General features: G+C 45.0%; 2 protein-coding genes and 1 long non-coding RNA gene across 6 annotated transcripts; 2 read left to right on the forward strand and 1 right to left on the reverse strand.

Annotated features, from left to right (window-relative positions):
• The first annotated feature begins 84 nt into the window (after nt 1-84).
• On the forward strand, nt 85-2,877 carry CG2614 (uncharacterized protein). 2 transcript variants are annotated; one of them, NM_136201.5, is made up of 8 exons: nt 85-260; nt 367-489; nt 632-868; nt 927-1,134; nt 1,196-1,814; nt 1,871-2,063; nt 2,121-2,260; nt 2,328-2,877. In NM_136201.5, exons 1-8 carry the CDS (start codon nt 169-171, stop codon nt 2,735-2,737), a joined length of 2,022 nt encoding a protein of 673 aa, NP_610045.1. In that variant the 5' UTR covers nt 85-168; the 3' UTR covers nt 2,738-2,877. The 2 variants fall into 2 exon arrangements, with proteins under 2 accessions (NP_610045.1, NP_001260634.1); NM_001273705.1 differs by having other exon boundaries at nt 1,883-2,063.
• Nucleotides 2,791-19,600, reverse strand: CG31678 (uncharacterized protein). 3 transcript variants are annotated; one of them, NM_165336.3, is made up of 6 exons: nt 19,296-19,600; nt 18,654-19,229; nt 7,657-7,868; nt 5,649-7,588; nt 4,108-4,807; nt 2,791-4,044 (listed from the first exon to the last, which is right to left on the reverse strand). In NM_165336.3, the coding sequence occupies exons 1-6, from the start codon at nt 19,346-19,348 to the stop codon at nt 3,272-3,274; spliced, it is 4,254 nt and encodes a 1,417-aa protein (NP_724277.2). In that variant the 5' UTR covers nt 19,349-19,600; the 3' UTR covers nt 2,791-3,271. The 3 variants fall into 3 exon arrangements, with proteins under 3 accessions (NP_724277.2, NP_001137844.1, NP_001286106.1); NM_001144372.2 differs by lacking the exons at nt 18,654-19,229; nt 19,296-19,600 and adding exons at nt 7,950-8,108; nt 11,525-11,755; NM_001299177.1 differs by lacking the exons at nt 18,654-19,229; nt 19,296-19,600 and adding an exon at nt 7,950-8,407.
• Nucleotides 8,541-12,264, forward strand: lncRNA:CR45004 (long non-coding RNA:CR45004). The gene has a single exon (NR_124404.1). It is a non-coding gene; the product is annotated as a long non-coding RNA:CR45004 (long non-coding RNA).
• Nucleotides 19,601-19,641: the final 41 nt, after the last annotated feature.

Here is a 19,641-nt window from a genome sequence, read left to right on the forward strand (position 1 = left end):
AAATAAGCTATTGAATATTTTGCAAATGATCCGCCTCTAACTTATCGATACTTTTTGGCTCCGGCCACACTGCTGAGGGACCATCCACTAGAATGGCAATGCCCCGTACAATCACATTTTGCCGCTTTATTGTTTATATTTTGCATCCTTTTTGTAGTTGTTGAAACCATGAATTTACTGCCCAAAACCCGCGAGGAGTTCGCACAGACCGATTACTGGAACGAATTCTTCAAGAAGCGCGGTGAGAAGGCCTTCGAATGGTACGTAAATGGTACCCACTAAGCTCGAGCAGACTTCTTGGGGAAGGGAAGAACTCCGAGCAACATGTGTTTTCTTGGCCAACTAAAAGTTGCTTTAACTGCGAAGGTACGGCGAATACCTGGAGTTGTGCGACCAGATCCACAAATACATCAAGCCGGCGGATAGGATTTTGATGCTGGGATGCGGTAACTCCAAATTGAGCATGGATATGTACGACACAGGATTTCGGTAAGGAATCTTCTGTAATAAGCTTTATGTATAAGTAGCATGCGCCTCCTCCTTACATATAACATTCCTTTCCAATATGTATTAGATCTTGATCTTGGCCCTATAAATAACTTTCCCTTGGTATTTTACATTTTCCCCTTAGGGATATCACAAACATAGATATATCTCCCATCGCTGTGAAGAAAATGCTGGAACTGAATGCCAAATCGCGGCCGGAAATGAAGTTTCTGCAAATGGACGCGACAGCAATGACGTTCCCGGATGAAAGCTTTTCGGTGTCGTTGGACAAGGGAACGCTGGATGCTCTGTTTGCCGACGACGAACCTGAAACGAGAGCGGTGGTGGAAAACTATTTCAAGGAAATACTAAGAACCATGAGGTGGGTAATGTGCACAGTCCCAGATCGAAGGTATTCAATGTCTCTATTTATGCATCAGGAACGGTGGTCGCTATGTGGGTATCTCCCTGCTGCAAGAGCACATCCTCAATTTCCTACTGGACTTCCTGCCCAAGCACAATTGCATGCTGAGGATTGTTCACTGCTTGGGGGTGGAACAGGCCAACAAAGAGAAGAATGCCGATGATGCCTTGACGCTGCCTGTTTTCGTAGTCGTCGCTACTAAATTTAAGAGCCTTCCAATGCCAGTGAGTAGACCCCTAGGCAATTAACTTTTTGCATTCAGATTACAATTTGATTTACTTGTAGGTACTCGAATTTGGTTTCGGCAACGACAAGATGCAAAGATTCACCACGGTCTCCGAACTGAATAGCGCAGTTTCATCAGTCCAAAAGGCCGCTTTGGTTTGCAACGGTCTAGCCAGATCCAACATAGCTGGTCACAATGAGGTGATCATGGATCTGCACCGACCATCTGAGCAAACCCCTCGCTATACTATCCACATACTGGATAAGCCGCCAGCTCGCGGCCTGGGCAAATACGCGGCGTTTATCGTTCCTCAGGGAAGAGAGGTGGAGTGGATTTTTTCCACGCCTGCGGGCCGGAAAAAGCTCCAGGACTCCGCCAACTTCCAACGACTGGCTGTGGTTACCCTTCATAGAGATCAGGTTTACAGTACCTTAGACGAAGTGAAGCAAGAGTTGGCCGACAGCATAAAGAACCTATCGCCAGCTGGACTCACTGATCAGATACCGTATCTAAGTCTTGGATCCGATGTGGGCAAAAGGGAGACTCTTATTTGTGGGTTCTCTAAGATATCTGGAGATTTCCGCATCGAGGAAGTGGAGGCCAATGGCAAGACCCTGCGACGCCTTATTTTTCTCAGCAATCAGTTTGTTGTGCAATCGGAAGCCTTAGTTAAAACAGGTAAATATATCTTACTATCATTTTGCCGTTTTGTTCAAGCACAAATTATGTTGTAGTCAAAATCAAAGGCAAAAAGGATCGAAAGAAGATTGACTTCGGCTACCTAGCCTGCCAGCATCATTTGTACATGTCCGTGGGTGTCCAACTGGCCACAACGGTGCAGCATCCCAAAAGAGATGTGGAAAAGGATGTTCTCGTCGTCGGCTTGGGAGGCGGCGGTCTGTGCAGCTTTCTTCACGCCGCTTTGCCGTAGGTCTTACTCAGTTTAACTACTATACTCTTTTTTAATTGCAATTTTCCTTTCAGGCAAGCTAGAATAACGGCCGTCGAAATTGATCCTATAATGTTGGAGGTGGCTGAGCAGTATTTTGAGCTCAAGCAGGACAAACGCTTTCATGTGGTTATCGATGATGGCTTGGATTTCGTTGAGCGATGTCGCAATGAAGGTGAAAATCCACGATACAATCTCGTATTAGGCAAAATTTTGTATTATTGTAATGCATTTACGTTTAGATATCCACTTCGATGCCGTGTTGTTCGATGTAGACAGCAAGGATCTCAGTTTGGGAATGAGTTGTCCGCCCCAAAGCTTCCTAGCTACGAAGATCCTGCAGCACATAAAGGAGATTATCGGTCCGAAAGGTCTCTTTATGCTAAATCTCGTGTGTCGCGATGAGAGCCTTCGCACAGAGGCTCTCAACAATCTGCACAAAGTCTTTCCTGCTGTGTGCAGCTACAAACTAGAGGAAGACATCAACGAGATAATATATTGTGCCAACGATGAAAAGTACAAAACTGTCGAGCAGTGGAAGAAAAACATGGGAACCGCTGGTCGAGGATTAAACAGTGCCGTCAAGGAGACAAAGCTGGCTAGTGAAGACGCCCTTGAGGTGGCAGAGTTCCTCAGCGAGTTGAAAATATAATCTTTAACGTAGAACAATTAGCAAAGACAATTTACGTTTTGTAAATAAATGTTAATTGTATTTAGTTATAAATAAAGACTAAACTATTAACTAATTGTATGTAGAAATTGCTAAGAATAACAAACTAAATGTGTGGCAACAACTTGCAAATGTTTCGTTCATCACTTAATGTAGATAACTGTGGGATTGGGTGAATGTAGCAAGAATGACGAGGCTTGGAATATACGTACATAATTAACCTAATCTGGTATATCGTTTACCTTACGCATGCAAGCATTCTACAAAATATATAAGTACTTTACTTAAATTTGTTGTTTTTCGCTTAACAGTCATTTGCATTTCACTGCAACACAAAAGGAACTCTCACTTTTCTTCACTTCACTTCACAGACCTTTCTATAATCCGCAAAAAATTACTATTCATTTGTACAAATCATTTATCAAAATATAAACCCAACAGGTTCAATCCGAATCCAAAATAATGTACAAATGCGCAAATCTAAAAACGTTAACAAGTCGAAACACTGGGTTCTAGTTAAAAATCGAAGGCCTTGCGAAAGAGGTTGTTAAGGGCGCGCTGTTTCTTCTTGGTGGTGGATGAGGTAGTGCTGCCACCACTGCCACTACCACTACTGCTGCTTGCCAGACCGCCAGACATTGCGTTGCCATTCCCATTCGGGGTGATGCGTCCCTCCCCGGAGGACAGAATGGCCTCGCCCAGTATGCGAAACGAATTCTGTGTGGTGGCGGTGCTGGAGCTAAGTGGGAAGTTTACCTCCGACAGCGACGAGCTGTCCAGACTGGCGCTGGGCAGACTCTTGCTGACCAGCTTCGCCTGCTGTTGCTGCTGGTGCTTTTCGCTTCGTTTGAGTCGGTACCACTCCCAGGATGTGGGCTCGTGCACCGCATGGCTGTTTTTGACGCCATTAAAGCTGTAGCCCTTGTTTTTGCTCTTGCTAAAGGGCGACTTAAAGAATGCCGGCGAGGACAGGCGTCTAGATTTCTTGGTGCCTGGCTCTTTGCCAGGTTTTCCGTCTACTGTGTCCACAATCTGGTAGCCCGAGGGTCCTTCTGGCATAAACTCATTGTAGGCCAAATCGCTGGTGGGTATAAAGTTAGCTAGATCATCATCGTCAAGCATTAGGCTCTCGTCAAAGTCGCTCTGCGTGGCTGGTTCTTCAGCTTGCAAATCCGGCGTATAGGTGGCTGGCGCGGATTCCTGGCGCTTAAGACCCAATGGTTTCAGTTGCTGAAGGGATTTTTTCTTTCCCGGCTTACCGCAGCTTTGCTTTATGCTTTTAAGGGTGTCTGAAGAGGGGATTTCTCGATTAAATTTGAATTCGTTTCAGGGTTATTCAAGCCAGTACTTACCCACATCGAAGAACTTGTCCGTTTGCTCGCCGCAGGACGTCTCCGTGGTATCCAGACTGTTGTGCCACGAGTGCTTGGCTCCCTTTCGCCTGTGCAGAGAATTTCGGACACTTGCACCGCCATTTGTGTTGGCAATCGCCATATTGGCGGCTATGTTATTGTTGCTGCCATAGCAAACTGAAATTTTACGCTGACGGCTTGGTGGATCCAACTCCTGCATGTTGCTGTCCCCGCACTCCTTCAGAATGAGCATGGCCTCCTCGCTTGGACGCCGTTGCTTGGGTGTGCTCTGATTTGGCGTCTGTTCATAGGACTTACGGCGATCCAGTTTTGGTTTCGCAGCCACAGGTGGATGGCCCGCCTGGTCCTTCTTCAGTAGCTGTTGTTGCTGGCGTCGCAGCTTGCGATAGTAGACAGTGCCCAGGACGAGCATCAGGAAGATGCAGGTGCCCACAATGATGATGACCAGGATGCAGGCCTGCACCTGATACGACAATGCCCTCACCTCGCCGGCCAACTCCGCGCTGTGCTGCTGGTACAGCTGCTCCTGCTCTACGTACCGCCTGCTTTGATCCTCCAGTTGGCGCACCGTAAGCGTCTGTTGTGTCAGCGTCTGCTGCAGCTCCTCCACTTGCTTCTTGTAACGCCTCGAGAGCTCCTCCAGGTATTGTCCAGAAAGCGACATGTTTCGTTCGAGCGCCTACGGAAGACAGAATACCAGTGAACGTCAGTGGTTAGCGAATGTTGTGGGGGTAACACGGAGGGAAATAGTTAGTTTGAAGCAGATACTATTCCAATTAAAAAATAATTTCAAATTAAATTAGCAAAGCTATGCTGCCAAGAATCAACCGGAATTTAAGAGACTATTATAAATAATCAAAAATTAGAGAAAAGAGCACCCTTCAGCATTTCATATGTATTTTTTTTATGTGTAGCTGTGGCGGGGTTCGAATGGATTCGCATATGTATATTGATGACGTCGGTCGGCAAGGTAGCGAGTTGGCTGGCAGAATTGTTACAAGGATGAACCCCGCACAGTCCTTGGACGGAGTCCAAAACGGGAAGTGGCTACCGCTGGTAATGAGCAGCCGGCACGCAAGTCGACTATAAACAAGTCAGAAGAGATTAGGGAGCAGGACGCCGAATATGGGTTACCTTAGTCGTCTTACCAAGTAAGTTCTGGTTTCGGCCCTGTGCAAGGAAGTCATAATTTCCTTATACGATTTCTACGCCAAGCGGTTCAAACTTTATAAACAGGAATAGGAAAAATGCAAGGAATGAAAAAGGTCTTTTGATATTTTGAAGTACATTTGTACAGTTTGCCACTATAATTAATTAACTCCTTGATAGGGTATAATTTTGCTTTTGACTTCCTACCCTGCCACGCTACGTCCATGCCCCATCCTATCCTGCGTGGGTGATTGTCGTCTAGCTAGTTTCTAGTTTCATTGTTTGTTTATTTCTGTATTATTTGCCTCTTCACTGATGACGCACATCAATGGGCGAAAACCCACTTAAAACAGGGAGCTCGAGCCACTCACCTTTATGCGATTGGAGAGCCTGATGAACACACTCTCCGACTGGGCTCCATTCGTCAGCTTCTGCTGCATGTTAACACTGGATAGACTGGCTGGTCCTCCTGCTCCGACAATGCCGGCTCCTCCGATGTTGGCGTTTCCGTTCACCACGGCGGCTGCAGCGGCAGCTGCACCTCCGCCAGCGGTTATCGAAGCCACCGTCGTGGTCAGTAGGTTGTCAATGCCGTCCCAGTTAGCCGGATTACCCTCCTCCATACCCAGATCTCCGTTCGCTACAGCTTCACTAGAGCCAGGGAGTGCATTTGTGCTAGGAGCGTCAGTGAACGATTCCACATCGCTGGGCTGCAAAGTTGTTGGAAGTGTTGGCTCCGGAGGAAGCTGAACTTTGACAACCACTTCCTCAGGTTCCGACGGCATATTGAATATATTGACGTCGGCAGGCGTGGAGTTCGTTGTGGAGACTGTTTCGCTGGAGGTCGACGACTGGTCTTCCATTGAAGGCACTTCTTGGCTCACCTCGGGCACCACAACCTCAAGACTTGGTGTAAGCGGTTCCTTTGTGGGCGTTTTACTGTTCTCACAATCCTGCCGAACACCCGTAGCAGTGGCGTTATCCTGCACTGGTTCTGGTGAGCTTACGTGCTGCTTCAGAGAAGGCGCCTTTGTATGGTTATGGTCAGTCACATTCTGCTCCGCCTGAATGAGTTTACACATGGCTCCCACGTGCTCCGCTGGCAACATACTAAGGAAATAGCTCTGCTCCTTACCCATTTTACTGGCGAACTCCGAGCCCGTAAGGCTTATGCCGAACTCCTCCTGACACACGCGACTGTTTAGAAGATCTGACCGTAAGTGACTAAGACTGAGGAGTGCCTGCAGCTGCTGGAACTGGCAGGATAAAAGACTGTTAATCCTCTCGACCAGGGTGGTATTACAATTGATACAGCTGAAGGCTTCAAATGCTGGCGTTTGACAGAGCACCGATTCCTCTGACCATTTTAGAGCCTTTGTGGGCTTTACGAGAACCTCTGCGGCCTTCTTGACCATTTGCATCACTGCATCCGAGGCGCTTTGAAAGATGTTTCCACCACTGCCCACGGCTGCCTTCTGTTCTTGAGCGCCGTAGTCGTCGTAGAAATCGTCCAGGTCATCGCTTGGTCGGATTTCCGTTTCGAAAGCCTCGTACTCGGAGGTGCCAAACACTCGGAACAACGACAGCGGACAAAAGTGCTCGTTGGCGTAGTGCGACGTGATATCGACGCGCACGAATTTTCCGAATAAGTGTGGATGAAGCTCAAAAGTCTGAATTGTTCGCTTGTCCTCCGCCGCAAAGCGTCCCACATTGCTCCAGTCTCGTGTGGGGAATCGTTTAGAAACGGCTACCGTAAAGTTTTTGGGGGACGAACTGAACAGCTCATAGTTGGCCACGTCCACCTTCTGCGCCTGAATGGCCTCACACAGCTCCACCACGAACCAAATCCGACTTTCGCAAGTACTCAGCATGTACTCATCGGTGGATTGGGTTAGCACAGCCTCCGTATGCTTGGACTCGGAATTGTGTGCGATGATCTTGGCTCCGCAGTCCGGCGAGGCGTAGTTCTTGGAGCGCAGCTTCAGCGTCGGCGGCTTTCCACTGGAAGATCCAGTGTTGTTCTTGCGTTGGGCGGACTTATTTACCACCTGCTGCTCCAACTCCATGGCCTGCTCCCTGCTGGCCTCCGCCTCCATTTGCTTCTGCGCCCACTCGGAAAACACTGGCATGGGCACTTCCTCGTTGGCATTCGTCAAGTTAGCCGTGCCCTCTGTCCCATTGAATGCAGCTGATCCGGGCTGCAACTCCTCGCTGCTCTCTTGGGTTTCGCCCACTGTCGCAGCTTCTGGTGTGACCATTCCTTCCACTTGAATGCCTCCGCCAGGATCGTTTATCTTCGGCATTTGCTCGTCTAGAATGAGACAAGTTGAAAAGTCAAAATTTGTCTCTGAAAGAGGTAAGACAGTAGAGATGTCTTGCCTTTTTGAGGAACTTCCTCGTCAGCCTCCGAAACTTGCATGGGCTGATCCTCATGAGGTTGCTGCTGCTGCTGATGCTGCTCCTCGTCGCTGTGGTTTCCGGCTGTGGCCGGGGACCCGTCAAGTATAACCGAATCCAGGCGGTTCATAACTCGATCCAGCGGGAGCTCTGTTATTGTGACAGCTGGCAGCTCCGTAATGATCTCGGGAAAACTGGAAGATTATTGAGAAATCAGTTTTAATTGAGAGCCTGTTTGAGTATTTTTGAATTCGGCCATTCGGCCAATATCCCACCTCATGAACACCGTTGATATGGCTATTATTTGGGAGAACCATATGATCCAGAAGAATATTAGAAACATGGTCAGGTTGGTTTTCAGCTTATTCAACTCACAACAAATGAACTTCATAACGAACTGTAGCAGCATTTTTCTTACATTCATTTTCGGGGCTCTAATTGCGGGTGATAATTTATTTGCTCAAATACACACATAAATATCGGCTTGAGGCTCAATCTACAACCACAGCTGTGACCCTGCTGTATTCTTACACCCCATCCGTCTGCATCGGCGAACCGAGAACCCAGCTAGATAGAAGCCACGTTGGAATCTCTTCCAGCTGATTGCCGCGAACTGAGTATCTGGAGCAACCATAACACACGCGACTGACGATGGTGCAGAGTATGTAAATAGGAAAACAAGTACTCTAGCTCACAATGCGAACGTTTTGTTTTACTTCACTTTTAACTCTGTGGAAGCGAAACCCCAGCAGCTGTGAACAACGTCAGGCGAACTTAAAAAGGTTGTTAAAAAAAACCCAAATGTCGCACAGCGATTTCAGTGGTCTACATTTAAAAGCGGGCTAGATAAGAATCGCTTACTTATTACTTGACATGATCTTGCCGAGAAATATTGAAATCACTCTGGGAAATTCACAGTTTAAGCAGCTTTCGAATCTCAGCGTAAAATCAAATTTTGAAAGCACCAGTTTATTAATATACACGTATTTTCTCTACTTTCTCACTTTTAGTGGCTGCACTTTTGCGGAAAATATTCAATGCAGTTTTGCAATTATGTTGAATGTTTGGCTAAAAATGATTTCGGGATGCCTGTGTCAAAGAAAATCTGACAGGGCGAATGTAGTAGCCATAAAACTAATTAAGCAAACTGAAAAGCTATATAATATACTCATATATGGCTCATTATATTATATATGCCTTTCAAGGAAATGTACCTTAAAATAGAAATTGTGTCAAAGCGCCAATTTAAAAATATTATTTGGGGGCGTTGACAGTTTATACATAATGAGTTCAAACTATGTCAAGTTGAGAACGCGATAAGAGCAATTATATTTGGTGGATATAGTCCGATTTTATATGGCATTTTCTTTGTCACTGTCCGATTTTCATAATGAAAACGAAATATAATTGCGACTTTACGGGGCGTGAATATTGTACAATACATTTTTTAAATGCGTTTCTGCAGCACTTTGGTTTCAATGAGCAGTGAGCATTTCCTGCTCCTTTATCCACGTGATTAAGTCGCAGTCAGATGATAACTTTTCCTCATTTCTTTGGAATTTCCCATTTTCGTCACAAGAATTAAATGTGAAATAAAAATTCGTACAAAAATATCCCTGTTTGCCTAGTCTGTTTTTTTATCTTGACCAGATGTTTACACTTGCCTTCATTTTAACAGACAGACATTTACATTTTGATTTATGTTTTTTTTCTGAGTTAAGTAAGCTAAGAATAACCCTTTATTTCCTTCCCTTAACTTCGTATTATTTTAAAGTCCCATTTAACCGTTTAAATGAATCCAATACGTGGCTAATACACAATGTGAACAACAACAACAGGTATTATGCCCAAAAATACAATTCCCGAGTAAACAGAAAATAATTCAACAATTCGCTTTTGACATAATCAAAAGCAAATACAAATAAGGCTGAAAGACGAAGCAAGTGCATTTTGAAATGCAAGTAACTGACCTGAGCAAATAAAAAGTATTGAGCTGCACTGATTTTGTAGTCTCAATTGGGTACTATGTATTCCATACAATATTATATCTATTAAATTATAACCAAGCAAATAAATAATTGTTGCAGGAACGGCTCATCTTCAATGCCTCAAACCGGAAACTCAAGATGACAGTCGGGATGGGGAAAACGAAGTTTTTGAGTGGACTTGGCCCACCTCGAATCTCTCGAGGCGTCACGAACAAAGTGGTTCGAGAAATGTGAGAAAAAGGGCTCCATTCGAGGGGCAGCATGCAACAATTAGCGCACATTTGAATGCATTTTTATTGCATAATAAAGCCGATGCCGAGAGTGTCCATCGCCATCGCTAGCAGTTCACTTAGCTCTTTGCAGCGTTTTCGTTTAAAAGTCCCGAGCTAATTAACCGAAATGGGCAACTGTTAGTTCCTCTTTCTCTCGGCTTTTCGGAAAAGTGCATCAAATGGGCGCTGCGAGAAGTGTTAAATGCCTCCGATTCGCCAGCTTCGAAGCTGGCGAGTGACTCCCATTCGAGTTGGCCCAACCAACATGTATGCAAATTCACCTCCTATAGCCAGGTATTCTGTAATAATTATTGGCCTGCACCGCGAGTCTTGTCAACAACGCAACGCCCACAATCGCCCAAAAACTCCCAGGTCTCAAGAAGGAAAACTCCCCAGCTGGCTACACATATTTATGACTTGTCTGAACAACAACGCCGAGTTGGGTATTCAAACTGTCTGCCTGGGCAGTAAGTCAAGTCAAGCCATGTGAGCCATTTTGGGTTAGTCTGGCCGTTCCGGCAGTTGCGTTTTCTTGATACTTTTTAACCAACTTGTCTACACGTTGGTCGGGAATTTCAGGCTTTTCTTTTCAGCTCAATTTTGAATAAATTATTAAACGCAACATGTTCCAAGCAACGACGTGAAAAGTGCCTCAGTTTCTAAGGAGTGCGAAAAGTGAAAATATGTTATGATTACAGGCCGAACTCTCGCTGAAAACTGATTGATATACTATTCGATCGGATCTAAGCAGGAATTTCTGTCCTAGTACCTTTAACTAATGACAATTAACTAATGTAAAATTGCGTGAAGTTTAACCAAAACAAAACTGTGAGCATGAAAAATTAATCTCAATTGCAGTTTCAATATGAACTATGAATCTTGTCTGGACTGCGGCCAAGAATTATGCGTTGAAATAGTTTTAATGTCTTTTGCATTTATTCTGGGACAACATTGAAATGTCGCACGCACATAAAATATATCGTACACAATAAAAACTAAATACTTCTTTGTATAGTGGGTCTGTTTACCCATTTACAATTACTATAGATCGAGCATCTAGTGTTTGTTCCTCCCAAATCGACGACTTCTGTTTGCTCTGCGCCAAAATTTGCACAACTCAGAGTGGCTACAAATAGTGATTTGATGAACTAACCGAATTATAAACATTTCGAGCCAGTTTGGCCTAATGGGTATCCGGTTGGCAGATCAAACAGACATTAACTCAGCCAAAGCCTCAATCAATATTGCCACTTGGCAAACTGAAGGTGTTGGCGGAAATAATTGCAATTAAGAGCTATTATTCATGTTTACTCGATCGACATGCGAAATCAATTTGGCCTCAACTCGCTTTAAGGATAAATGGGGACGATTTAACAAGGATCTCAGCTGTGATTTTCGATAGTTTGAAGTCCTTTCAAGGACTTTCTTATGCCACACACAGAGAAAATACATAAATACGCGCAGATAACATGTTTATTTAAATGAAATGCATCTCACTTAACAATGTATTTTGTACACGATTTATTGGATTGGACTGGTTTAGACAAATAATTGCATATCGATTAGTTTTCTCTGTGCTTCGGCAATTACTTGTAGGTTCCGAACTAAATCAAGGGTCTTGGTGAAAAGTGCACTGCGGGCACATCTACGAGTACGCGGACAACGCGAACGCGATCGCTCACAAGGATAACGAGGATACTAGATAGTGAATCCGACTCCGACTCGCGATCCCAAACACCCAGCGACGGGAGGATGAGGATGAGGTGGCACCACCGGCGTGGTAGCGGTGCACACGATCGCACCACTGGAAATCGAAATGAGAACTGAACGTATTACGGAGTCGGCTCTAGGTAATTGTGGTCCAAGTGCGCAGATATATTTGCCGCCACATCTCGGAGAGCACCGCACCGGGCCAACAAGCTGCGACTCCCAGAGCCACAACTACCATGCTCATAGTGAGAGAGAGTGAGTCGGGCAGAGAGCATTACCTCAGCACATCCGAGTCCGAATCCACAGCCACATCCACTTCGACATCTCGCAATCATCTCGGATCGGCCTGCACTTGCACAGGTGAGAAGCGGCGGCTGCATTTTGCCGGCAAACTTGTCGCCCAGGTTACCCCCCCTCCATCTTGGCAAGAAACTAACGCCTCCGTGTGTGTTGGCTCCAAAACACCCAATTGATGGCCAGAAAGGAAAGCCCCTAAAAGTGCCAATGCTTCAAATGCGCTCAGGTGCGAGCAGATCATTTTTCAAAGACCGCTTCTCGAGGAAGTTGCTTGTATCGCTAGTATGACGGATAAATCGATTATTGCAAATGAATTACTTTTTACGCTACTTACTACTCGAAGGAAACTCAAATCCACATTCAATCCACAAATAAAACGTATTTAAACATTCGAGAGATTAAATTGCAAATCAAAATGTGGAAAAGGAAGACCATGTCACATAAACTATGCCAATTAATAGGCATTATATGTGTGCCATTTTAGTTTTAATGAATTACACCAAAAAGCAATCGGCTCACTTTCCAACGACACATGTTGCCTGAATTCAAATAGGCGCAGTATAAGGGAGCTATAAAATAATTATATCTTATTCGGTACAATAAAAATACCGATCAAGAAAGCCATTTCAATTTTATTTTATACCCATTTTCCAAGCCAGGCTCTCAGGCTTGGGCTCAGGCTATCCACCCACCCATCAGGCGGCAGTGGGGGAAAATAGATTTTCCTCGCCAAACAGTTTTGTGGGCCGTATGGATGGTGCCGTGTGTTCCTTGCCCGGGGCACAGCTGCATTTGGGTGGCACAAGGTGTCGGAAACGGCTTTAGCCCCCACAATGGCTCCCCGATCCTCCGATCCTCCGATCCCAGTGCCTCCTGCACAGGAAGCCCGCCGGCCGGGGGTTTGGCCCCGCCATGTGGCAGGTTTATGTCTAAATCTGTTGGCCAGCCAGGAGCATTAGCATGCGGCGTGGGCCAGGCCCAGATTTGGCATATGTCCTCATGCAAATCAAACGCGATATGAATGTAAAATGTTTACGGTGTGCCCGTGAGTCTGGGCCATATAGTTTACGATCGGCGATAGCGATCGATGGCTGGATGGTCTCTCTCTCTCGGGCCAATAAATATGACCAAATATTTGGCCGAGCATAATTGCAAGTGCAACGGAAAGTGAAATTGTTAATCGTAAACGGGCGACGTGGGCACAGACAGATTGCACTGTTGGCCAAGCAAATAAGGTCTATAAAATCAAATTTGCTTGGGTGAAAGACACAGCCGACTCAGTGCCGCCGATTGTCTTTGATGCGTGTGTGTTTAGCAATTTGTTTTGACTCCTTTTGTGCAACACGGCAAAAAGGTTACGCGGGCCAAAAGTGTCAATTGAATCGAACGATGCCAACTGCAGCAGCATCGGCTGTCCATGTTGCAGTTGCAACTGCAATTGCAGCCAGTTGCCTTATTGCTGCTGCTGCTGCTGCTGCACTTGCCGCAGCAACGCCATTGAAAGATAAACACTTGTAATGCGAAAGTGCTTTTGAACCCACGGCGCTTACACAATGATCCATGGCAACGGCGGCAGCAACAGCACCCATAACAGCGGCAAATGCAAAACTAACTGCAGCAATAACAATGTCAGAAACTATGCATGGAAAGAAATATACAAGCGATTCAACTTAATTAAGTTAATCAAAAACCTCTTTTAGCTAGGTCACAATTAGTGACGATCGCACCTGCACAACACACAAAAGTTCTGATATAGGTAATGAAAAATACTTTTTTACTTGACTATATAAGTACACCATATTAAACTTACTGATTCGGCATGTTTTATCCAAATATTTACTTGTCTACCAAGCTATTTTATTTACACACTGTGCATGGAAAGAAATGAACCTCTTAGCGAGCAAAAAGTTAGGGAAGTTTTTTAAAGTCTTGGTATAAAATCCCTTTAGTTTTTGTGATAGCTTTTCATTGAGTGATTACGCATTATGATCATGAACATATAGGAGTCGCCATCAAACACGCGCCTGGTGCGCTTCGTCATTACGCGGACTGCCACGCTTAGTGATTAACAAGCGTACAGAGTGATTCATTAAAATGTATGGACTGGAAAACAAATGGCATATCATAGATGTTTTTAAAAACATTAAGTTGACGATCTTCCTTAAAGTAAAAGTAAACGATTAGTTGTCCTATTATCCCATCCAGTAACGCATATCCGTTTGAAATTGCACACGAGTGCCATCTGAAGGCGCTTTGTTTTATAGCTCATAACATTTTTATGATTGATCCATCCGAACAAATGAATCAAAATAAACAATATATGCAGCTGGCATTTAATTGCAAAACAAAATACATCATTAGCCATGCTATACCATATCGGTAGGTATTCAAAATATTATTAAATATTAGATATTTTCTCTGATGCTTGCTGATATTTTCTTTTCGTGTACTTAAAGACGCTAGACACACACACGAGTTGTTAAGTGGTTGAAGTATTGGCAGTGCCATCAGTCCGTCGAGTGGGTGGCCATTGGAGGCGGAGCAGGGAGGATAATCGGGAGACGGTCTCTAAGCTGCAGAAGAAAGTTAAAATGGCAGCTGGGGACCAAATGAGGATTTTCTCTAGGTGCCTCCGAGGGCGGATTCCAGTTCAGAGTTTGGGTCACAGCGAAGCAATTGAACTCTGTGCAAGGATTTGCTGCCAAGATCCTCGATCGGCAGTTAAGATAGTATTGCTTGTTTGTGGCAATGTAGATGCTTGTATCTTGGAAACTGTCAATGTTATGTAAACAAGTAATCGCACAATGATCCCGTGCTGCCTAAAACCAAAAGGAAAAACATTTAAAGAGCACCAAAAGCAGGTTATAAATTTTAAGTGGATAAGATCAAACATCATTTCATTTTTCCAATTCAACTATTGGGGAATTTCAATTATGTAACTCCCACTCGTAGGAATATTTCTCCAGCAAATCCCCCACAACTCAATAAAACCCCCATCAAAAGTGCAGCCATACAAACAGTTTACTCAGTTTCCACTGAAGAATTTCGAATTAATTTGTTTAACAACAAAAAACGTATAATAACTCAAAGTAGCGGCGGCAGCTGCCTTGCCCCTCCCCTTCCGACACCACCACCCACTTCCCAGTTGGACACCTACGCGTCTCGAGCATTTTTCACTCCGCACGATGCCAAAACGTCTACACGTCTACGTCTACGTCTACGTCTGGGGTCCCTACTCCGGCACCACCTTCTCTTCCACCCGGCTTTTTCGCCAGATAATCAGTAACAAATAACAAATGCAAGAGGCAGGAGATGAGAGAAAAACGCCGGCAGAAACCGGCTTTTCTCTCTCTGCGTCGATCGCGGTTTTTTTGTTTTTCCACATTTTTATTAGAGAGGCGCCCAAATAAATGAAACAAAGTGAAAAATAAAAACAAGAGGGAAAAATGCGAGAGGAATGCCCACAAAAGACAGGTGAAGGCGTACGACGGCGGCCTAATCAATGCAGCTGGACGAGATCAGTAATCGGCGGTCGCCTGGCGATCGCCTGGCGATCAACGATCAGCGATCGCGATCAATTTTGATTGACGAAAGTCAATGGGCGCACGCTCACAATCAATTAAGTATTTGGACATTGAGGCGAGGCGATAAGATCGATCATTGCATTCCATTTCGACGTGGGAGAGGACTGATCGTGCGGATCGTTGAGCGATCATTGACAGCAGATCGGCGGTTTTATCTATACAATATATAATCCTCCGAAGCTGTAAGTCCGCGACATTTGCATAAGTGCCAATTGCCTGATCGCCGTGAACGATCTGCGAACTTTATGGGCAAGTCCACGGGACACAGGGAGAAAAAAAGAGGCTCTGGCAAATGTAAAATTCGGAAACTACATGTACATATTTCCAACTGGTCAAAATGGCATAATTAAAACACAACTACCAGATGGCATGAGAACAGGCTATTGATGATGATGGTGGGCAACTTCCCGCTGTGTAACTGGGCGTACGTACGTATGTAAGTACACACATAATAATGGGTTTGCCAAGTGTGATTACGCTGTTCAACGAGATCATGATGCATTTGAAAGCCCAAATGGTAAAATCTCTTTAGAGAGTCCTTCGCGTCGAAAGTGAAAGTAATTCCCCGGCCGGCGAAAGATTCGCCGCCGATCACCTGCCAAATGCAAACCATGCACAAGTGCACATACTATATGTTCATATGTATCTACAGTCTCCAGCAGCAAATGTGTGAGATGTCTGGAAGGCCAAAATGGATTTTGATTCTGTCGGCTGCGTGCTACCGCCGCGGCTGGAAAACATATTTATGTCGGTCTGTCTGCCTGTCTGTCTGTCTGTCTGTCAGGAGGTGCTGGCGAAAACTGTTCGCGGAAAATGCAAAAAATGAAAGTAACTTCGTACTGATAAAGCCATTTACGGGGCCAGCCAGACACAAACATGACATCAAATCGAAGCCAGGCTCTGATTCGATGCCATTTAACACTTTTACCACCCGCGATAGAGCGGCGCACTAAAATCCGAGAGGCCAACGATATGCAAATGTGCTCAACGAGGCCTTTAAAGGATCTGCGACCAAGCGAGTCCGCGACTGGACACCACGTAGTGGTAGAGAAATGCTACACTTGAAGGAAACTCTGGTGGAAATGGAGAACTCCTGCGACGTCTTTCAAGTACAAATTGTACAATAATAAATCTTAAGGAGTTGTAACTTTTTGTTTTTGTACATCATTATTATTTGAAGGCACTAAAGTACACTAAATGGCGGGTATATTTCAGTCTCCAAATCGAAGAGGTGGCCTGCGTCTAATCTTATGTTTGTTTGCCACTTGTGCAACTCATTTTTTCCACTTTTTTGGGATGAATGAAATGACCGGCCGGCCGGCCAGCAGTAGATAGGCTCAGACTGACTGGCGGAGGAGGCATTTAGAAAGTACATACACTCACGGAGGGGAAAATAAATTGAAAAACTGTAAAGCAAATTACCAGCAAAAGGCATTGTGACAAGACAACGCGTGGGAGATCGCCGGAGCACTGGAGCTGGAGCTGGATTGCGATTGCAATTGGAATCGGTTTCGGTCGGTATGGAAGTGGCGTTGGGTCTGGACAGAGACAGTTTCGTATATAATTCACATATAGTTTGGCCCCCGGTTACGAAATGCCCGCGAATGAGTTATATTTGAAATACTTTAGCACATGTCGGTTTAACTGCTAAAACGCAATAAACCCAGGGCTATATAAGCACCTAAATTGGCGAAAGGAATTTCCAGAGACAACGTTTTGGGCAGTCATTACATGTGTATAAACCAATAGCGCATTCCGTTCAATAACCAATCGTCTCGAGACAAAATCAATCATATATCTCGAGGAAAAGCATTCTAGAACTGCAAAGTAATTAACAAAGAAAAAATATGAGATATCTGTGAGCAGATCGAAATCTGAAACTTGATAAGATAGCACCCATGAAAGTGTGTGGCGCCAGAGAACATCTAAGAATAGATGCCAGTTACGTAGCTCGCTGCAATTATTGCACTTAATCAATAGCCAGCCAGCTCTATCAATGAAACGAAAACAAGTGAATGTGGTTACTACGTTATACTATGCATGGCGTACGAGCAAAACAAATTGCAGTCGCAGCCACAAAGATTAACGACGTGGCACACTCGCGTGCAAGTAAGTAAACAAAACTCTGGGAAATGCCGGGGAAAATGTTGGAAAACGCTCGGATGTCTCACGCATCTGGTGTGGTGGATAGCATCGTATCCCATCGATAATCATGTTATTGGACAGTTCTATTTATAGGCAACAAAAGCAAAGCGCCAGCTAAACATTTTGCGATGACCTTGCCAACAAGCTAGTGAGTGAAAGGCATCTTTGATCTCATCCAGCTGTTGGTGGGCTGCAGCATGTGAGCGAACCTAAATCGTGCCCACCACCTCAAGACGTGACAACAACAAGCCCCGAGTACTGATAAGGGTCATTGGGGGACTAAGAGCCCCTATATAAAACACTATAGCCTTAATTCAGCTGATAACAGCGCGAGTTTTGAGATGACTGCGTTCGCCTGGGAATTTCATCTATGTACATATGACCATGTATTTAGTTATTATTCTTAGTTTCCGTACTGGCTAATCTCTTTGGCTCAAGGCTGTGCTCCTTCATGGGATGGGTAATTGCATATCAGCGATGCAGTACACTTTTTGCCTTTTTTATATGCCTCACACATTAAGCCCCTGTATTTTTCGTCAGTTTCCTTCTTTCCCTTTTAAATAAGTTAGCATTGGCCTTTGTTGTAGCCCTCTTTCATGTTCAAGTTCAAGTAAATAAGTCACGTCGATTGAAAAATACTTTCATACTAATGACAAAAATTACGCCAGCGGGAAATACTTCCCGTGGAAACACAAATAGAAAGGCACGTCAGTGCGTCACAAGAACTTATCAGCGAAAACCCCATGAAGTGTGCACATACATGTAACTAGGTGTACAAACGGCAGCGGTGAACTTTGAAGTAAAAAGGTTTCAAACTAAATTATTATAATAGATCTCCAAAATAAAATTATCTTTTCCAAAAATATATAACTCACTTATCCACAACAATAATATTATATAAATTCCAAGCTAAAGGTATTCTTATAAATCCTGCATAACCACTACAACATTGACCGCGAGTGTGGGATCAATAAACCACTCACCTTTCTTCCGCCTGCGGTAGTTGTGGTGGTTCCTGCAGCTCCGGCGCTTTCGGCTGCCCCGTCGCCGGCTCCTCCTGCTCCAATTGCTTTGGTTGGTCTAATTGCTGCGATTCACTAAATCTATGCACTTTACCGGCACTGCTACGCTTATTATAATTTAATTGATTATTTGGCACTTGGGCGGTGGATGAGGACGCGCCACCCACATCAGCGGCTAAATCGATTTCACTAATATATTCACTATGGCTTTTGGTCCGCTGCTGGTCAGATAGCGCGGGCAGCTCCTTTACAGGCACTGACGTGTCCCCAGATATTGGCCGATTGCCAGTTTGGGGCACTTCGGCGAAGGAGGAGGAGGAGGATGTGGCAACGATGGGCACGCCCTCCTGTGCAGAGGGCAACAAAACTCCAGCTCCGTTGTGGAGTGGCGGGGGTGGAGGTTCCGGCCTTGGAGGCGCCGCCGGTTCCTCGGGCTCTATGTGGGTTTTCCGAGCTGCATCCTTGGCTGAGTCGCCAGCCCTGCTTGGGATTTGTGAGTCTGCAGCTGCCACATTGTCGTACAACCAGAAACAGCAGCTGCAATCGGAAAATCCACTTAGAAATCGCTCCATATAGGCATGGATGGTATCTGTGTCAGCTCACCTCAGCAGCAGATTTATGAACATAAAGCGCACCAAGTGCAGCCGCATGTGCATCGTTTTAGTCGCTTTGACTTAACTTAACCGTGGCTAGTGCCCAATTCGCTAATTTACTATACTATTTTTGCGAACAGGCGAGGCCCGCGTTCGCCAAAAAGTACGTGTACCGTCGGGCCAGAGCTTTTGACATGGATTCGGTGATATTTTTTCACTCGATATCGATCTCGGGTTTAGCATGCGGCCAGCTCCATTGTGATTTAGTTAAAATAATAATAATAAATCAAAAAGCGCTGCAAAAATGTCAACGCGCACGTAAAATAACAAAAAACTGGAGGTGCCCGTGCACGCGA

This window comes from Drosophila melanogaster, chromosome 2L, assembly GCF_000001215.4.
Source record: "Drosophila melanogaster chromosome 2L".
Lineage (NCBI taxonomy): Eukaryota > Metazoa > Arthropoda > Insecta > Diptera > Drosophilidae > Drosophila > Drosophila melanogaster.